At 42.4% G+C, this 19,095-nt stretch overlaps 1 protein-coding gene across 1 annotated transcript in view; it reads left to right on the top strand.

Annotated features, from left to right (window-relative positions):
- The window catches only part of LCP2 (lymphocyte cytosolic protein 2), a 51,755-nt gene that overhangs the window by 21,767 nt on the left and 10,893 nt on the right, over nucleotides 1-19,095 (top strand). The window contains exons 5-14 of the mRNA XM_081964595.1: nucleotides 123-154; nucleotides 6,158-6,195; nucleotides 7,677-7,872; nucleotides 9,146-9,252; nucleotides 10,320-10,386; nucleotides 10,760-10,834; nucleotides 12,479-12,501; nucleotides 12,596-12,615; nucleotides 12,715-12,819; nucleotides 15,251-15,281. Coding sequence (XP_081820721.1) covers nucleotides 123-154; nucleotides 6,158-6,195; nucleotides 7,677-7,872; nucleotides 9,146-9,252; nucleotides 10,320-10,386; nucleotides 10,760-10,834; nucleotides 12,479-12,501; nucleotides 12,596-12,615; nucleotides 12,715-12,819; nucleotides 15,251-15,281 — 694 coding nt within the window. The remainder of the gene's footprint in view (nucleotides 1-122; nucleotides 155-6,157; nucleotides 6,196-7,676; nucleotides 7,873-9,145; nucleotides 9,253-10,319; nucleotides 10,387-10,759; nucleotides 10,835-12,478; nucleotides 12,502-12,595; nucleotides 12,616-12,714; nucleotides 12,820-15,250; nucleotides 15,282-19,095) is intronic.

The following is a 19,095-nucleotide window of genomic DNA, read 5'->3' as shown; positions in this document are numbered from 1 at the left end:
GACAAGGCTTCAGGAATTAACATATCCCACCAGGTTAGCTGGAGATTCCACCACACATAACCCAAGTTTCTTATCATTGTAATCACCTAAAACACTAATTTGCTTATTTCCTTTTCCAACAGAACGCAGATACAGAAATCTCCTGAACATACAGGTAAAAAATTCATGCTTGTAACCAGTTTTTTTAAAAATATTCCTACTCATAGCTTTAGGCTATGTTGGTTATATTTCAATGTTACAGAAATCGATGCAAAATGTTAAAACATGTTTAATTTAAATGATTTCCAAGAGAAATAAATGAAATCAATTTACCTTGGAGCCAACAGTTTGATACATAATAATGGCATTTAAAACAATGAAAGTTGAAGAGCGGAAGTGTTAAATAAAATTTAGCACAAGCACTACTTCTCCTTCGATGCTATACTAAAAGAAAGAATTGGATTCCTATTTTGCAGCTGTAAACCCATTCATAGTTTGGGCTTCCACCAAAGCCATGTAAATTGAACAGATAAATAAAACAGGACTGTTTACAAAACGTACATCTTGCTCCCGGTTCAGACTTATCTTTCTCTTCCATTCATTTTGATTGGCAGACCCAGGATTGAAGGCTTTTATTCAAAAAAGATAAAAACAACATTGCAATGTAAACTTCACCCATTTCATACTTGGGTGTGATGCCGCAATACACATTCAGAAGGGGTGGAAGTCACAACATAGTGCTGCATTTGTTATTTGATCTTTTGAAACTATGGTTACCCAGAATCAAAACAAAACTATTTAAGAGGCTTAGTATCGTATATTGTTTCGATACTGATTAATCATAGGCACTCTTTTCACTTCAGTGTCAACTTTCTCCCTTAACCACATGATTTTGCTCTAAAATCCCTCCCTCTAGCCCAAAGAGACAATTGAAAGTCATGCTTAGTAAGAACATAAAAATTGAATATAATTCAAAAAAAGCATCAAGGTGTGTTATTCTTTGCAACTTATTTCTTGGAGGCAAAGTTAGACATACAGTAGGGAGTATGATAAGTTGGTTTGTGGACTGGGGAGAGATATTACATATTCCCTGTCTCCTGGTTATTAAGTAGTCTCAACTATAGTCACCTCTCTCCCAATATTTACCCTTTTCATTAGTTATTTGTTCAATAGGTTCCTTTGAATTCATCACTTTGTCATCAGACACCTTTCTATTTATGGTGACAACTTCTCTCCAGGCTTCCAGCTAGAGATATGAGAGTAGAACAAACATTCACTATTTTATTTAAAGAAGGAGAAGGATCACTTCTCTGCTTTAATAATATTCTGAAATGTATATTTAATTGAAGATGCAATAGTTCTGTTTTTCCTCATTGTGTGTCCAGAAAATGATGAAGGACGTAAACCGGGTTTTCATTACTTATTTGTCATTTTACCTATATCAGTCTATTTCAATTATTTTCCTCCAGTCCTGGGACAGTAATGGAAATAGTTATCCTTACAAGTTACATATTCAGCAGGATTTATCTTCTTTCTATCTTCTGGGTCTTCCTGGGTCTTCCCATGTGTTTCACATATTTTAACCATTGAGATGTTCAAACATCTCAAGGTGTAGAAGGAGGGACCTCCTAGAAAAGCCAAGCATAATCCTGATAAGAGACTAACTATATTCCTGCCTCAGTGATTATCATGATCCATGATTATCTTTATGACTGGCTGATACCATGCTGAAAGGAAAGAGCAGTTTGTTTGTTTTGTTTGTTTTATTGGATTTATATGCCGCCCTTCTCCCAAAGGACTCAGGGCGGCATACAGCATTAAAAAACACATATTACAAAAGTTAAAAGAAAATTAGAAACAATCCAAAAAACAAACCCAGTTAATATAGAACTAACATTTAAAAAATTAGATAAAATTAACAGGCCAGGCCGGCTTGATGGAAAAGCCAACTTTTTAGGTTGCGTCGGAAGGACCGGAGGTCAGGGATTATGCGAAGCTCCAGGGGCAGCTCATTCCAGAGGGAAGGCACTCCCACAAAGAAGACTCTCCCTCTGGGGGTCGCTAGCCAACACTGTTCGGCCGACGGAACCCTGAGGAGGCCAACTCTGTGGGATCGCACTGGACGGTGGGAGGCTACTGGTGGCAGTAGGTGGTCTCGCAGGTACTCTGGGCCTAAGCCATGGAGCGCTTTAAAGGTCATAATTAGTACCTTGAATCACACCCGGAAAACAACAGGCAACCAGTGCAGGCCGCCTAAAAGGGGTGTAACATGGGACTACCTAGGTACCCCCATGATAACTCACGCAGCCACATTCTGGACCAGCTGAAGCCTCCGGGTGCTCTTCAAGGGCAGCCCCATGAGGAGAGCATTGCAGTAGTGCAGGTGAGAAAGGACGAAGGCATGAGTGACTGTGCATAGAGCATCCTGATCCAGGAAGGGGTGCAACTGACGTACCAGGCAAACCTGGTAAAAGGCCCCCCTGGTCACGGCCGTCAGGTGATCTTCGAAACTAAGCCGCGTGTCCAGGAGGACTCCCAGATTGCGGGCCCTCTCTGAGGGGGCTAAAATTTCTCACCCTATCATCAAAGATGGAACAAGATGCACAAATCGGGATGACGGAAACCACAGCAACTCAGTCTTGGAGAGATTGAGCTTGAGCCTGTTCCTCCCCATCCAGATCCGCACAGCCTCCAGGCATCGGGACATCACGTCGAGGGCATCGTTTGAGTGGTTTGGGGTAGAGATGAAAAGTTGGGTATCATCAGCATATTGATGATACCCTACTCCAAAACCACAGATGATCTTGCCCAGAAGTTTCATATATATGTTGAACAGGAGGGGTGAGAGAACCGACCCCTGGGGCACGCCACAAGTGACACGTCTCGGGGTCGATCCCTGTCCTCCAGTCAATATGAACTGCGACCAATCCGACAGGTAGGAGGAGAACCACCATAAAACAGTGCCCCCCACTCCCAACCCCCCCAAGTCATCGCAGTAGGATACCATGGTCGATGGTATCAAAAGCTGTCGAGAGGTCTAATAGGACCAGGACAGAGGAGCAGCCCCTGTCCCGGGCCCACCAGAGATCATCAACCAATGCGACCAATGCCATCTCTGTGCTGTACCCGGGCCTCAAACCCGACTGAAACGGATCCAGTAGACAGCTTCATCCAGGTACTGGGGAAGCTGACGTGCTACCACACTCTCGACAACCTTTGCTACAAAGCGAAGGTTGGAGACCGGACGATAGTTCGCTAAAGAAGCTGGGTCCAGGGAAGGCTTCTTGAGGAGGGGCCTCACCACCGCCTCCTTCAAGGCGGTGGGAAAGAACCCCTCTCTCAATGAAGCGTTGGTAATCGCCTGGAGCCAGCCTCGTGTCACCTCCCTGGAAGCCGAAACTAACCAAGAGGGACACAGGTCCAGCACACAAGTGGCAGCACTGAGTCTCCCCATAATTCTGTCCATGCCCTCTGGGGTCACAGGGTCAAACTCATCCCAGATTGTCTCCACAAGATTATCGCCGTCGACTCACTCGAATCTACCCAGTCAGAGTCCAAGCCTGTCCGGATCTGAGCAATTTTATCCTGCAGATACTGAACAAATTCTTCAGCCCTACCCTGCAATGGGTCTTTCCCAGTTCCTTGGTTAAGAAAGGAACGGGTCACCCTAAACAGGGAGGCTGGACAGTTATCTGCGGACGTGATAAGAGCAGAAAAATGTTGCCATTTTGCCGCTTTTATCGCCACTAAGTAGGACTTAATATGAATTCTTACCAGTGTTCGATCAGATTCGGACCAGCTGGCCCTCCAACCACTCTCTAGGCTTCTTTTCTGGCATTTCATCTCCCAGAGCTCTTCGGTAAACCAGGGAGCCATCCGGGATCAACACCGGGTTGGAGGCCGCAAAGCCACAATGCAATCCAAGGCCCCAGTGGCCGCCCTATCCCAGGCTTCCACTAGGGCTTCGGTCAAATTGTGAGCGAGGGATTCAGTCCCAAGCTCCATCAGGAACCTTTCAAGGTCCATCAGGCACCTGGAGCAGAACCATCTAGTTAGTTCCGCCTCCCTGCGGCGAGGGGTAGCAATATGGAAGTCAAGCCTGATGAGGAAATGATCAGACCATGACAAGGGTTGAATAGAAATATCCCCAAAATGTAGATCATTCATCCACTGCCCAGAGACAAAAATCAGGTCTAGCGTGTGTCCCCTATTATGGGTGGGGTCTTGAATTAACTGAGTTAGGTCCATAGCCATCATGGAAGCCATGAACTCCCGAGCTGACTTGGATGTCTCGCCAATGGAAGGCAGATTGAAATCCCCCAGGATCATAAACCTGGGGAAATCAACCGTAAAACGAGGGGTGGGGGAATAGCCATGCCTACACCAAATTGACGTTCATAAGCCAAGAAATTAAAAGATGCTTGCTCCTGGGGAGGAAATCTATGGCAAATCTAGACAGCATACTTAAAAGCAGAGACATCACCCTGCCAACAAAAGTGTGTATAGTCAAGGCTATGGTTTTCCCAGTTGCAATGTATGGCTGTGAAAGTTGGACCATAAGGAAGGCTGAGTGCCAAAGAATTGAGGCCTTTGAACTATGGTGCTGGAGAAGAATCCTGCGCGTCCTTGGACTGCTCTTTAGAAGGCCAGATCCTGAAGATGAAACTCAAATACTTTGGCCATCTAATGAGAAGGAAGGTCTCACTGGAGAAGAGCCTAATGCTGGGAAAGCTAGAGGGCAAAAAAGAATGGGACAACAAAGAATGAGGTGGCTGGATGGAGTCACTGAAGCAGTAGGCATGAGCTTAAATGGACCCAGAGGATGGTAGAGGACAGAAAGGCCTGGAGGAACGTTGTCCATGGGGTTGCGATGGGATGACTTTGCAACTAACAACAACAAAGTTAGGATGACACTATTCAGTGGTGATGCAGAACAGACATAACAGAGGCAGGATAGGGATTGTCATTGGAAATTTTGGGGGTAAAAAATAGAATTTTTTTGCCTGCATTTTCTCTGCCAACATAAAAGATACAGTAGATATATAATATTTTAAAGAATCTTTGAGGATTAACTGCAACATTCTAAGAAGATGGGAGGCAAGAACAACAAGGCAAGACATTTTCCTGCCTGAGGTGAAAGACAAGATAGCATGCTGTCTGTCCCGTGTACAGATAATGAACAAAAAGGCAGTTCAATCTTTGAACTAATGATGGTATGCAGGCCATATAGCCTGATACACACAATTGTGTTTTCCGCTTCATTAACACTAATCCATTCACTCAAGTTACTATTCCTTCAGACACTTCCTTCTAGAACCTTGTTCGTGGCAATGCAATTGAGTTGGAGATGGCATGGTCTGTTTGTTTTTTTAATGCAAGATAGTGAGTTCTTCTGAAGCCATGCTCTTAATTTATATGTTTTCCTAAGAGGTGTAGTAAAAGTGCCATGGTCATAATTAAGTAGGAAACACATAAATATAATATTCATTCTTGAACTGATAAATCATTGATAACTGTGCTAACAGTTAGGTCAAAACAGGAACTACTGACTGACTCAAAGATTTTTGCCATCCTAGTGAGCAAATACTACTTATTTATATACTTCCTGCTGTATGAATTGTGAAATTGGTTTTTTTTAATTAACTGAGGTTATATCATTTCATCATTTTTACAATCCTTTTTTTGCTCATATTTCTGCTTCTGTTAAGGATGATTCGGGTATACATTTTCATCACTCAATATCCACAATACAATCTAAGCAGGATCTCCACTAGTGACTTAAAACATTTTTAGTATTATCTAAACATGATTGTGCTGATATAACAGAGGAACCTTAACATTGACTTAACAATGGCAAGGTGAAACCAAAAGATGCTGTAAGTCATTGATGGAGAAAATGGCCATAACCTCATACATGAAATGTCAAAACAGAGCTCTTGAAATTTCACGCTCTGTCATTTTCAGTGTAATACATTCAAATATTTAACTGAAACAAATAACATTGTGGAGAGATTATCATGACCTATCAGATAATATATACATGACTTTATTAGCTCTGGTTCCTCTACTAAGCTCTGCTAACTATGCATTAATGGTTAACTGGGGAACCATTCCAAACTTTGATGTTTATATTCTTCTGTGTATTAAGAAATATATTATTTTCACTGTTTTTCCACAGAATATAAACCAGAGGAGGGTGATGGCTGGTCCTCCTTCGTAAGTATATTTTGAGATTTGAGGCAAGAGTTGCATTCGTTTTAAAGAACACCCAGGCAAAAAAATAAAGTTGGTTAACTGAAAATGTATATTAATTAAATTTAATTTACAAATTAATTTAGCATGGTTGTTCCGCATATATAGAAAAAAAATTACCAATTTCTGTAACTATGAAAATGATGATGGTTTCTCAGTGGTAAATTTTGATGAAGTTCTAGATAGACATAGATTGTGCACTTATATCTTAGTTTTAAATAACCACAATAGATATGTTTGAAAGAAATGGAATTGTAGCAAATATGACAAGACTGCCACTGCACTCTTTGTTTTACTTTGCTAACAGTTTGGGGTTGAAGCTACTATTAAAATGTGACAATGTGTATATTGTAATATTGTTTTTAATCTTTGTAAGCCATTCTGAATTGTGCATGAATCCATGAATGAACAGTCATATAAATTAAAATCTATATACTGTATTTTTTGGAGTATAAGACGCATCGTTTTCCCTCAAAAAAAGAGGATGAAAATCTGGGTGTGTCTTATACACTGAATGTCAGTGTTCCAAATATCATGCAGACAGAGTTCAAAGCAGCACTCCCGGCAACCAGTTGAAAGTTCATGATCTGAGTTTTTAAAACAACTCAGCAATCACCTCTTGCAATTGTGATGCAAATCTTTCTCACATAGTTAGTACAAGTGACTAATTCAACTTTGTACTCTCTCTCTCTCCATTCCGAGATTGAGAGATAGTCCAAATGCACCTTTACCCGAGGGAGGGGTGAAGGGAAAAAAAAAACCTCCAATCTTCCAATTTCAAATTGAATCCACAACTTACAAAAAGCTGCTGCTCATCAATTAAATGGTGTTAAAAGAGATTGGAGCAAACTTCTCACCTCCAGCACTTCTGCCGCAACTTCTAATTGATTATTTCCTTCTGGAATCCATTCGGTGAAGGCGCAGGCAGCTGATAGCTGCACTATGCACCCCCTTCACTCCCCGGCTCCTGAGGCGAGGCTGGAATCCCCCCCATGGCTGCTGCCGATTCCGGGGGCTCCAGCAAGCTGCCCTATGGCAGGTGGTCCCTCCAAGACTGCCTGTGCTCCTAAAAGGAGCCCACCAAGAAGGCGAACAGTGGATGCCCAGCGTCTGTCACCTTCGGAAACCGGAAGTTGACTCTGGGGAGGTCTTATTATTTTTGAGGTGCAGGAGGTGGCGAGTGTGGTCACCTCATGGCTGCTGCTGTGTTGCAATATTTTGGGGGAGGGCTTATTTTTGGGGAGGGCTTATTTTAGCACATGCGTTCAAAAGCCCGATTGGGCTTATTATCCGGGGAGGGCTTATTCTTGGGGAAACAGGGTACATGTTTATGTATTAAATGTTACTCTTGGTTGTGGCTTGTGATAGAATTCATTCTGTACCGAGAAAAGTAATCTTAAAATGATAAGATTGTTTTGGCAAAAGGACAACATCTGTTCTGACAGGATGAAAGTGATGATTATGAAAGCCCGGATGACAATCAGACTAGAGATGATTTTGTTGATTATGAAACGCCCAACGATCAAGATGGGTTTGAGGATGAAAATGATGCAGATTATGAACCTCCTCCATCAAATGATGGCATTATGCCCAATGCTATATTTCCTCACAAACCAATTCCAGCCACTTCAGACTACATAGGTAACTATTTTAAATCTGATTTGAAGCATCTCATGGTTCAAATAATTGCGAGGGGAGATGTGGTATTTCTCAGAAGAGAGGTGAATAATTTTCCCCATTGAATAATAATACCAACAAGTTTCTGATTTGATTCCTTAAAATAATTCCTTCACATTCAGTCCTGAAAATGTTTGCATGCTCTGCCAAGCTGCATTATGGAATTCATTGATGATTTCTGAAAAGTCAACCTAAATATAAATATATAAGTAGAATAAAATGTCTATAGATATAAAATTATGCATCCTGACCACTACTTATCTAGATGACTATAATGCACTGTACTTGGGGGCTGCTCATAAAGGATGTTCAGAAACTATAATGCACCAGTCTGCATGCTCTGGGGCTCTCAAAATTGGTAGTACATATCACCAATTTTGATGGCTTTTGGATCTAATTTAAGGTCCTGTTTTGAACTCTAAAGCCCTTCATGGCTTAGCAGCTGTATCCAAAAGGTGCTTTTTCAAGAGACAACTGGACTTTCCAGTTCTAGTTGCCTCTTGAAAAAGCATCTTTGGGACAACCAAGACCTAAACGACTGAGAATCCTCTCAGACATATGTATGTGCACAATTGCTGTATCCAAACAGTTTGGCCTGACTCTAAATCTAACAGGAAGAAACAGGTACAAACCTCCTATTTCTGGAGGATCAGACACTGCTTTTATATTGTAGCATTGTATCTGCAGAAAACCCTCCTTGTGGAGATTGGGTTAGGCTCTTTGTGACTGCTTTTCAAAAGCTCTTCAAGTCCAGGATGTTTTAGAGAGCTTTTTCCTAATTGATTTTGACATTGATATCATTTTATTCTATTTTTTTATATTGCAGCATTGTACTGTTTTTATTTTTATGTTGTTTGAATTGTGGTGTTCTTATTTTTATATTGGATGTTTTACACACACACACACACACACACACACATATATATATATATGTGTGTGTGTGTGTGTGTGTGTGTGTGTGTCTTTGGTTGTTCGGGTTTTCTCCCGCGTAGAATTGGAAGTATCTTCAATACTTCCAATTCTACGCAGGAGAAAACCCGAACAACCAAAGACATACATACAAACACCCGCGAAAACCTCAGAAAACACACACACATATATATATATATATATCCCCACTATGTGAGCCACTAAAAATCATGTTTATTATGGAAATGTAGACATATGTTTTAAAAAATACCTATCTCACTCAATAAAAAGAGCTGAATATATTATGTACTGCCCTTGCCTTTGTTAGACAGACCTGCAACCGAAAGAGGTAAAACATTGCTCCAGCCTCCTGTTCCCCCACAGAGGCCTGCCCACAGCCCCATACCAGGAGCATCTCGAAGAAGAGTCCCTGGGGTATGTTTCTTTGAAGTTCAAATAGCTTTTTTCGCATATTTATTTGAAGGATGAAAGCTACCTACTTTGGTGGCATGAGGAAATGCTGTATAGCAATGTACGCATGCATGTCTGTATAATTTTCTTCACAATGTTTAATCAAACTGTTTTGAATTGTTTGCTTTGAGTGTGCTTAGTTATATTCCGCATCTTAGAGTTGAAGAGGCATTCTTCATTAAAAGTATTCTGAAGTATAAATAAATCCAACGTTGGTTAATCTTGAAAAATAAAACAGGGTTAGGCTAATATTTGGATGAGAAACCAGCTAGGCCATAGTCTAGATTAGGAGACTGGAGATTAAAACATATGAACAACGGTTACAGGAATTGGACATGGCTAGTCTAGTGAAGAGAAGGACCAGGGGAGACATGATAGCAGTGTTCCAATATTTGAGAGGCTGCCACAGAGAGGAGGGGATGAAGCTATTTTACAAAGCACCTGAAGGCCAGACAAGGAATAATGGATGGAAACTGAACAAGGAAAGATTCAATCTAGAAACAAGGACAATTTTCTGACAGTGACAACAATCAACCAATGGAACAGTTTGCCTTCGGAAGTTGTGGGGACTTCATCACTTGAGACTTTCAAGAAGAGATTGGATTGCCATTTGTCAGAAATGGTGTAGCGTCTCCTGCTTGAGCGACTAGATGCCCAAAAGGTCCCTTCCAACTCCGTTAGTCTGTTTTTTAGATGGAGATGTTAAAAAAGTGTGGAAGAAGCCAAAGGCAAATATTTTATATGTTATTGTCAAAATCCCTAAATAAGCATATACATGAAGTCGACAGAACTCAAACTTAACTTAAAGGAGAGTTTTTCTTTATAGTTTAACCTACTTCAATATGCATCCAGACATAAAAGATAATTGTAGAAGGTAGAAGATAAGTGTATATTACTTGCTCATTCTGATACTTTGTTGGCACCTCTGAAAAGCACCTAAAATTATTTCAGCAAATTAAAATCAAGTTAGGTACCATATTGTTGAATGCACTCATATTTGCTTATTCGTTTATGTTAATGTGGTTTGGCAGGCACCTTCCAGTTCTCCTTCAAGCAATAACAACAGTAACAGAAACAAAAGTGCAAATGTCTTTAGACGTAAGTGTGCTTTCTTTCCTGCATTTAATAGCTTTCCACTATTAAAAACATAAAATATTCCTCCTGCCTTCCCAGCCTTTCCACAATTCTAATGTGAATTTGATTTTTTTTTAATGATAATATCGTTTTTAAATTAACTATTTTGTTGATTTATTTATTGGATTTATGAGGAAAAAAGAGAATATCAATAGCACCCAAAATTGTGCTATTCCACCCAGACAGTTAAAGCTGTTCTTTAAGTTTAACCAATTTTTGAATGGAAGTTGTTATTAGAATTCTAAAAATAAGTAAGATAACTTTGAGTTGTGGAAATAGTGCAGAGAAATATTAGCACACTATCTAATCCAATATCCTTTTTTGGGTTTCATTCCAGCACCAGTTGATCGAAGCAAAAAACCACCAATGGATCGACCTGGGCCAACCTTTGAGAGAGAAAGCCTTGGATCTGGTGAGCATGTATTCATAACCATCAATTTTTAAAAAATTATGGTCTTCGTTCAGGGTCAGATTTGTTAATTGCCTGAAAAAGAGAGGGCACTGGACAAATATATGGTGCAGATTATTAGAAAATAGAATAAGAGTGAGATGAAATGTATAGCTTCAGAAGAGCACAATGGACAAGCAATAGCAAGAGATTTTTTTTCAACCGGGGTATAATTCTGATGAGTCTACAGGAAGGTTGTTAGAAATATCAGAGGTTTGTAGTGCATGATTCAAACCAGAGAAAAATTGGATAAAGGTCAGAAAGCAAATTTAGACTGGGTTTATAACGCTGAAGCTAAAAAGTGTTATGTCTTTGCAAGAACATTTTAATGAGACTCCATAATTTTGTTTTCAACAAGGAAGAGTTTAGTTGATTGATCTATCAAATAAAAGAACAAGAAACACACCATGCTTAAGGCACGTTTAATGGACTTTAACATTAAAGCAGTTTCTCAAAGGGCACTATCCTTTCTTTGGCATTCCAGAAAGAGAACACTTCTATCTGCAATATCAACTTTCTTTACATTTAGAAATGAAGCCAAGGTAGTGCAAATTTGCAAGTATGGCTTTGAAATGTTCCTATTGCCTTTCTGGAGAATATTGTGTAACACACACACACACACACACACACACACACACACACACACACGGGAAATATTGTATTAAGATAAGGTACTTGTCTCAGACTGGCCAAATTTCAGATTTATTTACTCCTACATTGTCATCTGTATGAAACATATGATGTGAAACATTTATACAGAGTGATTGTGCAGGGTGGCAGTCCCATTCACAAAATATCAAATGTGAACAGGGCTGTCAAAGGTTGCAGAAACAGTAGACTATACTAATGGTTCCATTCTCAATGCTGTGCCCCTGAGTTATCCTGATTTCAACTCCTCAAGCACAACAGACAAGGGACTCCGCCATTCAATTGTTGCTTACAACAATTCCTTTAAGAGATTTTAGTTTTAAGGCCTAGTTAGGGATGCAACATGCAAGTTGTCCACAGAGCAAGATGGGAGTGCTCTACAGCTAAGTAAAGCATCAATGCAGGTAGTCCTCAACTTACAACAGTTCAAAGTTACAACGGCATTGAAAAAAGGGACTTATGGCCATTTTTCATATTTATGACCCCTGCAGAATCCCCATGGTCATGTGATCAAAATTTGGATGTTTGGGAACTGACTCATATTTATGACGGTTGCAGTGCCTCGGGGTTGTGTGACCTCTGTTTGCGACCTTATGATAAGCAAAGTCAATGGGGAAACTGAATTCACTTAACAACTGTGTTACTAATTTAACAATAACAGTGGCAAATGTGGCAAAAAAGTCATAAAATGAGGCAAAATTCACAACAAAATTCTCACTTAGCAACATAAATTTTGGGCTCAATTGTGGTCATAAGTTGAGAACTTACCTATATTTTAACACATTCTAGAAGAGATAAAGGCATTATTAGATTTTTGTTTTCTTCACAATGACATGGTAATATCCTGCAGCTTTTTTTTCAAAGTTAATGTAACTTTAGCAGCCCTGTCTAGTTTTCTGAGTCCAGTGATGAGTAACTAACTGTTCTTCGTTCTTTTCATTCATTTTTATCTCAATGAAGGCAAACGAGCTTTTCCTGAAATGGTAAGAGATGGCTTTATTCTATGAATAAATACAATATTGTAGCTTGTTTTTTTTCAGTTTTTTAAAATATACTCTTGCTTTTCTTTCTTTCCAGGGTCTAACACCCAAGCTCAGGTAACCATTTAATTTTCTGTAAAGTAAACCATCAGAATTACTCAAAGAAACACAATATGAAAAAAATTCTCTTCCAAATCTTCTCTCCTTCTCTCATAGATCTCTGGCAGATGACTTGGCAAAGATACAGAAGCCTCCTCTGCCACCCACTGAGAGAGGTGAAAAAAACAGCCCTTCCTCTAGAAGAATGCTGCCACTCATAAAGTAATTATATCTGTAAAGCATAAATAATTCAGCATTAGCCTAGATAAGTGCTGTGCGCCAAAGGGCTACATCTCTGGAAAACAATTCTAGAATAGAATAGCATAGCACAGCATAGGACTACAAATAAGCAATCAGGAAACAATCAATATCAATATAAATCATAAGGATACAAGCAACAAAGTGACAATCAGGCAGTCATAAGTGGGAGGAGATGGGACTTCTTGTTAGCAAAGTATCCTCTAATGTTCTTTTGAACATGCTCTGAATGCCACATTTTGATTGTTAAGCTCTAATATAAATAGCAGAATGTCACATAACTGAAATCCATACAGGTAGATATTGTTAGTAGCCCACTTGGAAAGACGGGGATATAAATGATTCACATAGAATTTCCTTCCTGAGCTGTTTCCCTCGACTATCAGCATTGCCGCTTAATATTAGTAATCCTTGTTTAGTGACTACAAATGACGCAAGCAACTCTGTCATTAAGCAAAGCGATTGCTAAATAACTATGCTTATGATCTTTACTTCTACTGAAGTAAATGCAAGGATTGGTCACCAAATTACTTTGCCATTACCATAGTAACTATAAATGGTGGCTGTCTGAGGCAGTGGCTAAACAAGGACTACCTGTTTTGGCTTCTAAGTTTCTTATTTCTCCTTTAGGTTATACAGCAGTGACGTGCAGTCAGGTGAGGCAAGTGAAGCACAGCCTAACCTCTCATCATCAGGGCAGCGAGTCATTCGATGGGAAACTTGCCTTTTGGGAGGAATGACCCAGCTTGGCTCCCGCTTTCGATCTGCCGCCCAATGACCGAACGGAGAAGGGAAGAGGCAGGAGAGACAAAGCAGGAGCCAAGCCGAGTCATTCCTTCCAAGAGGCAAGTTTCCTATCGAATTACTCGCTGCCCTAGACTCGAGGCTCCAGTCCAGCCTGCGGTGCTTGCAGCCCCCGCCAGCTCCTCCAGGGACTCCCAAGCTCGGCACCAGAGAGCCGCCGCGAGAGAGGCCGGCCAGGTTGCCCGGGTGGCGGCAGAGGTTCCCTTTGTTCTTTCAGGCGCGGGAAGCGGGGCGGGGGGAGAGGCTTCCTCCGCTCCGTCCGCTCCCCACCTGCGCTGCCCTCGCCCGACAAGCGCGCCCCAGATTCCACGCAGCTCTGGCAGGCGGTGCCGTGGCCGAATCCCAGGGCGGAGAGTGGCAGGTCGCAACTGAGCATGCCTGACTGTGGAATTCTGGGAGTTGAAGTCCACAAGTCTAAAAAAATTGCTGCCTCACCAGCTATAAACCTCACCACACGTCACTGTTATACAGTAAGCATTATTACAATTAAAACAACTTCATGAAAGTAATTTATGATTTATTATTAGTGTTACATTTATATGCTAATGACACAGTTTGAGGCAACTCTGAGGTAAGAGACGAGCAGAGACAGGACAAAGGTTCCATGGCTAGTCTTTGCAAACAGTGCTTCCCTTTAGATCTCTGTGAGTGTTTAGATTTCTCTGCAATTTACCTGTCAAGAGGAGTCCCTTAGTCGTTGACTAGACTACCATAATTGCAAATTTATGACCAGAATTGAGCCCCACATTTCTGTTGCTAAATAAGACTTTTGTTGAGTTTTGCCACATTTTACAGCCTTTCTTGACACAGTTGTTATTGTAGTTGTTAAATTAGTAATACAGTTGCTAAGTGAATCTGGTTTACCCATTGACTTTGCTTGTTAGGAGGTCCCAAAAGGTGATCACAGACCCCAGGACCCTTCAAATGTCATAAATGTGAATCAGTTGCCAAGCATCTGAATTTTGATCATGTGGCCGTGGGAATGCTGTAAAGGTCATAAGTGTGAAAAATGGACACAAGTCACTTTTTTCAGTGGTATTATAACTTTGAACAGTCACTAAACAAACTGTTGTAAGTCGAGGACTATCTGTATAGGGATTCCTCTGGTTTATATTGAAAAATTAATTTGAAATGTTGGACTGGCTACTTGTATACAGATTAATGGATAGGCAAAAAATGAGTATGCATAACATGTTAAAGCATGGTTTCTTTCACCATACTCTATTTAATTGACCATCACTAAGTTATAGAGCATAGTTTGCAAACCACAAAGTCCATTTCATATTGCATATTAAACCATAATTGCTTTGGTTGATTTTGGTTTAATATGTGGCATAAACAGAGATACTAAGAAAAGATTTCATACTTCAGATTTTTTGTTTTGGTTACTAAGGGAAGAGTAACTACTGTTCTCTTTTGCCCAAAATGACTTTTCCTGCAAATTACTTGGAATCAAAATTCCATTTTAGTTACTGATTATGCCATCTGATTACTTGGATTTATTTTTGATTTGGTTTTTTTAAACAAATCAACAGTTTTTTTTATTAAATAATACTTGCAGAAACTATTATTAATTTTACTTGTTTTCTAGGAGCAATCAGATGCTTGAAAGACAAACAGAAGTAAGTATATCTATATATAATCTCCCTCTTTTTGAAAATGTCATTTGTAGCATGTTCTCAATTTAACTTAACTCTTTTTTTTTTTTTTACATTTTCTAATTTGAGTCTCACTAATCCTTGAACTAGTTTATAGGATCTCTTTGCTGCCTCAATATACTACGTTCCAATATGGTTAACTTAATGGATAAATGAGCAGTACATTTAACCATCTGTTTTTTTTTTTTTAACAATACATTTAATACATGTTTCCTGCCCAAACAGTGGAAGGTTTAAAAACAGAACCTGCCAAAATTACGCTGCAAGTGTAGAATAGAATAGAGAGTAGAAGTTGATTTATTTACGATCTAATTTTGGAGGGGGAGCTGGACCTCGCCGGAATAACCGAGACCTGGTTGGGCCACGAGGGAGGTCTACCCCTTGTGGAAATGTGCCCACCAGGTTATCGAGCATTTCACCAGCCTCGGGCCCAGGGAAGGGGCGGTGGGGTAGCAGTGATTATCCGGGAAGACTTAGAGCCGAGAGAGTTCACCGTGCCGCAGACATCCGGGTGTGAGTCCCTCGTCGTGAGATGGGGCCCAGGGAGGCAGTTGGGCCTGCTGATAGTATACCTGGCTCCTCGCTATACATCAGCGGCCCTGCCCGAACTCCTTGAGCTGATCTCATCGGTGGCGGTTGAGACCCCCAAACTTTTAGTGATGGGGGATTTTAACCTGCCGTCGATGGGAGAAGCGTCTGAGGGGGTGCGGGAGTTCATGGCTTCCATGACAGCCATGGACCTGACCCAGTTAATTCAGGGTCCTACTCACGAGGGAGGCCACACCCTGGACCTTGTTTTTGTCTCTGGCCAGTGGACGAGTGATCTGGGAATAGGGGATCTAGACATTATTCCCCTGTCATGGTCGGATCACTCACTTCTCCGGCTGGACTTCCCTGGTGCTACCCCCCGCCGCGAGGAGGTGGAACTGGAAGGTATTAGATGGTTCCGCCCCAAGCGCCTGATGGAACCAGATAGGTTCCAGACGGAACTTGGGCCACCCCCTGTGGACCTGACCCGCCCCCGGGTGGAGGACCTGGTAGACGCATGGAATAGTGCGACTACCGGGGCCCTAAACCGGGTGGCGCCTCTGCGGCCTCTCCTGCGGCGACGAACCACCCTGGCACCTTGGTTTACCGAAGAGCTAAGGGTGATGAAACGCCACAAGAGACGCCTAGAGAGTCGTTGGAGATCCTCCCGTTCCGAATTTGACCGAGCACAGGTACGAGCATATTTGAAGACGTACCTCGTGGCATTAAGAGCGGCCAAACGTCAACATTGTGCCGCTCTTATTGCGTCTGCAGATAACCGCCCTGCCGCCCTGTTTCGGGTGACCCGTTCCCTCTTGTTTGAGAGACCACGGGAAGCCCCACTACAGGGCAGAGCAGAGGAGTTTGGGAAATATCTACAGGACAAAGTCGCTCAAATCCGGACGGGATGGGCCCCTTTCAGTGGTCCAGTAGAGACGCCCGTGGCGAGTCTTGAGGGACCGCTCTGGGAGGAGTTCGACTCGGTTGCCATCGAGGATTTGGACAGGTTGCGTGGACGTCTGCGACCCACCACATGTTTATTGGACCCGTGTCCCTCCTGGCTTGTACTGGCATCCTGGGAGGTTACGCGCGACTGGCTCCTGGGCCTGGTGAACGCCTCGTTGGGTGAGGGGTCTCTACCGGCCGCCTTGAAAGAGGCGGTGGTGAGGCCCCTGCTCAAGAAGCCTTCCCTGGACCCAACGGACCTAGTCAATTATCGTCCGGTCTCCAACCTTCCTTTTTTAGCGAAGGTTGTAGAGAGTGTGGTGGCACAGCAGTTCCCTCGTCACCTGGAGGAAAATGATTATCTAGACCCGCGCCAGTCCGGCTTCCGACCCGGGCACAGCACTGAGACGGCCTTGGTCGCATTGGTTGATGATCTCTGGAGGGCCAGAGATAGGGGTTGTTCCTCTATCCTGGTCCTATTAGATCTCTCGGCGGCGTTCGATACCATCGACCATGGTATCCTGTTGCGCCGGCTAGAGGGGCTGGGAGTCAGGGGCACCGTTTTACGGTGGTTTGGCTCCTACCTCTCTGATCGGACGCAACGTGTGTTGGCAGGGGAGCAGAGTTCGACCCGGAGGCCACTCACATGTGGAGTGCCACAGGGATCGGTGCTCTCGCCTCTCCTGTTCAACACATATATGAAACCGCTGGGCGAGATCATCCGTGGTTTTGGGGTGGGATATCATCTGTATGCTGATGATACTCAGCTATACATTTCCACCCCGAACCACCCCAATGAGGCCGTCGAAATGATGTCCCGGTGTCTGGAGGCCGTACGGGTCTGGATGGATGGCAACCGACTAAAACTCAACCCTTCCAAGACGGAGTGGCTGTGGCTTCCGGCCTCCCGGTTCAACCAGGTGCTTCCATCTCTGGCCATTGGGGGCGTCCAACTAGCCCCCATGGAACAGGTGCGCAATTTGGGCGTCCTCCTAGATGCCCGGCTGTCCATGGATGACCATGTAACAGCCGTGGCAAGGGGGGCGTTCCATCAGGTCCGCCTGATGCGCCAATTGCGCCCCTTATTGGACCGGGATGCCCTACGCACAGTCACCCATGCGCTAGTGACGTCTCGCCTGGATTACTGCAATGCTCTCTACATGGAGCTTCCCTTGAGATGCACTCGGAGACTACAGTTGGTCCAGAACGCGGCCGCGCGGGTGATTATGGGGAGGACTAGATACTCCCCTGTAACACCTCTCCTGCGCGACCTGCACTGGCTTCCTGTGGTCTTCCGAGTGCGTTTCAAGGTTTTGATTATGATCTTTAAAGCGCTTCATGGCATAGGGCCTAGTTACATGCAGGATCGCATCCTGCCCCACACATCCCTACGACCGATTCGCTCACACAGAGAGGGACTTCTCCGGGTGCCGTCCGCCAAACAGTGCCGGGGGGCGACACCCAGGAGCAGAGCCTTCTCTGTGATGGGCCCAGCCCTGTGGAATGACCTCCCCCGTGACATCAGGATTACGTCCGATCTCCGCTCCTTCCGTGTACAGCTGAAGACCCACCTCTTTCAATTATCTGGCCTGGCTCAATCGTAATTTTTCTCTTATTCCTCCTAACTGTTTTTTAAATTGTTTTTAAACGTTAAATTTTTAATTACATATTGAGTTCTTACAATTGGGGTATTTTAATGCTAATTTTAACTGTCTATATGATGTAATTTGTTACCTCCTCCGTGTCCGTGTCCGTGTATGTGTATATGTGTTTGGTATGTATGTATGTCTATTTGTTTTTTATACATTTTCTATGTTTTATATGCTCCATTGTACGCCGCCCCGAGTCCTACTTGGAAAGGGAGCGGCTAATAAATTCAATTTATTATTATTATTATTATTATTATTATTATTATTATTATTATTATTATTATTATTATTATTATTATTATTATTATTATTATTATTATTATTATTATGTCCATCTTGAAGATGACAGAAATGTTTTGGCTGAGCTGGTAAACATTAGGCTCCTTATACATGCAAGGGCTAGTCTGACCTGAGATAAACACCAACAATGGGGGAAATGCCCATAATATAATTGCAAGCTAAGACAAGTACTGAGTAGACCAGATCAGTAAACCAATTCCCCAGGAAGGCTAGGGTGATACTTTAATGGCTAAAATAAGAGTATCTTGGAAGTCTGATTGGGCTTCTCCTTTCCTCCCTCATCTACATAAGTCAGAGGGGAAATTTCCACTTAATACGGGTAGTTCTTGACTTATGACCACAATGGAGCCCAAAAT

This window comes from Natrix helvetica, assembly GCF_964273705.1.
Source record: "Natrix helvetica genome assembly, chromosome: 1".
Classification (NCBI taxonomy): Eukaryota; Metazoa; Chordata; class Lepidosauria; order Squamata; family Natricidae; genus Natrix; species Natrix helvetica.
The sequence above is the reverse complement of the archived record's forward strand: the minus strand, read 5'-3'. Positions and strand labels throughout refer to the sequence as shown.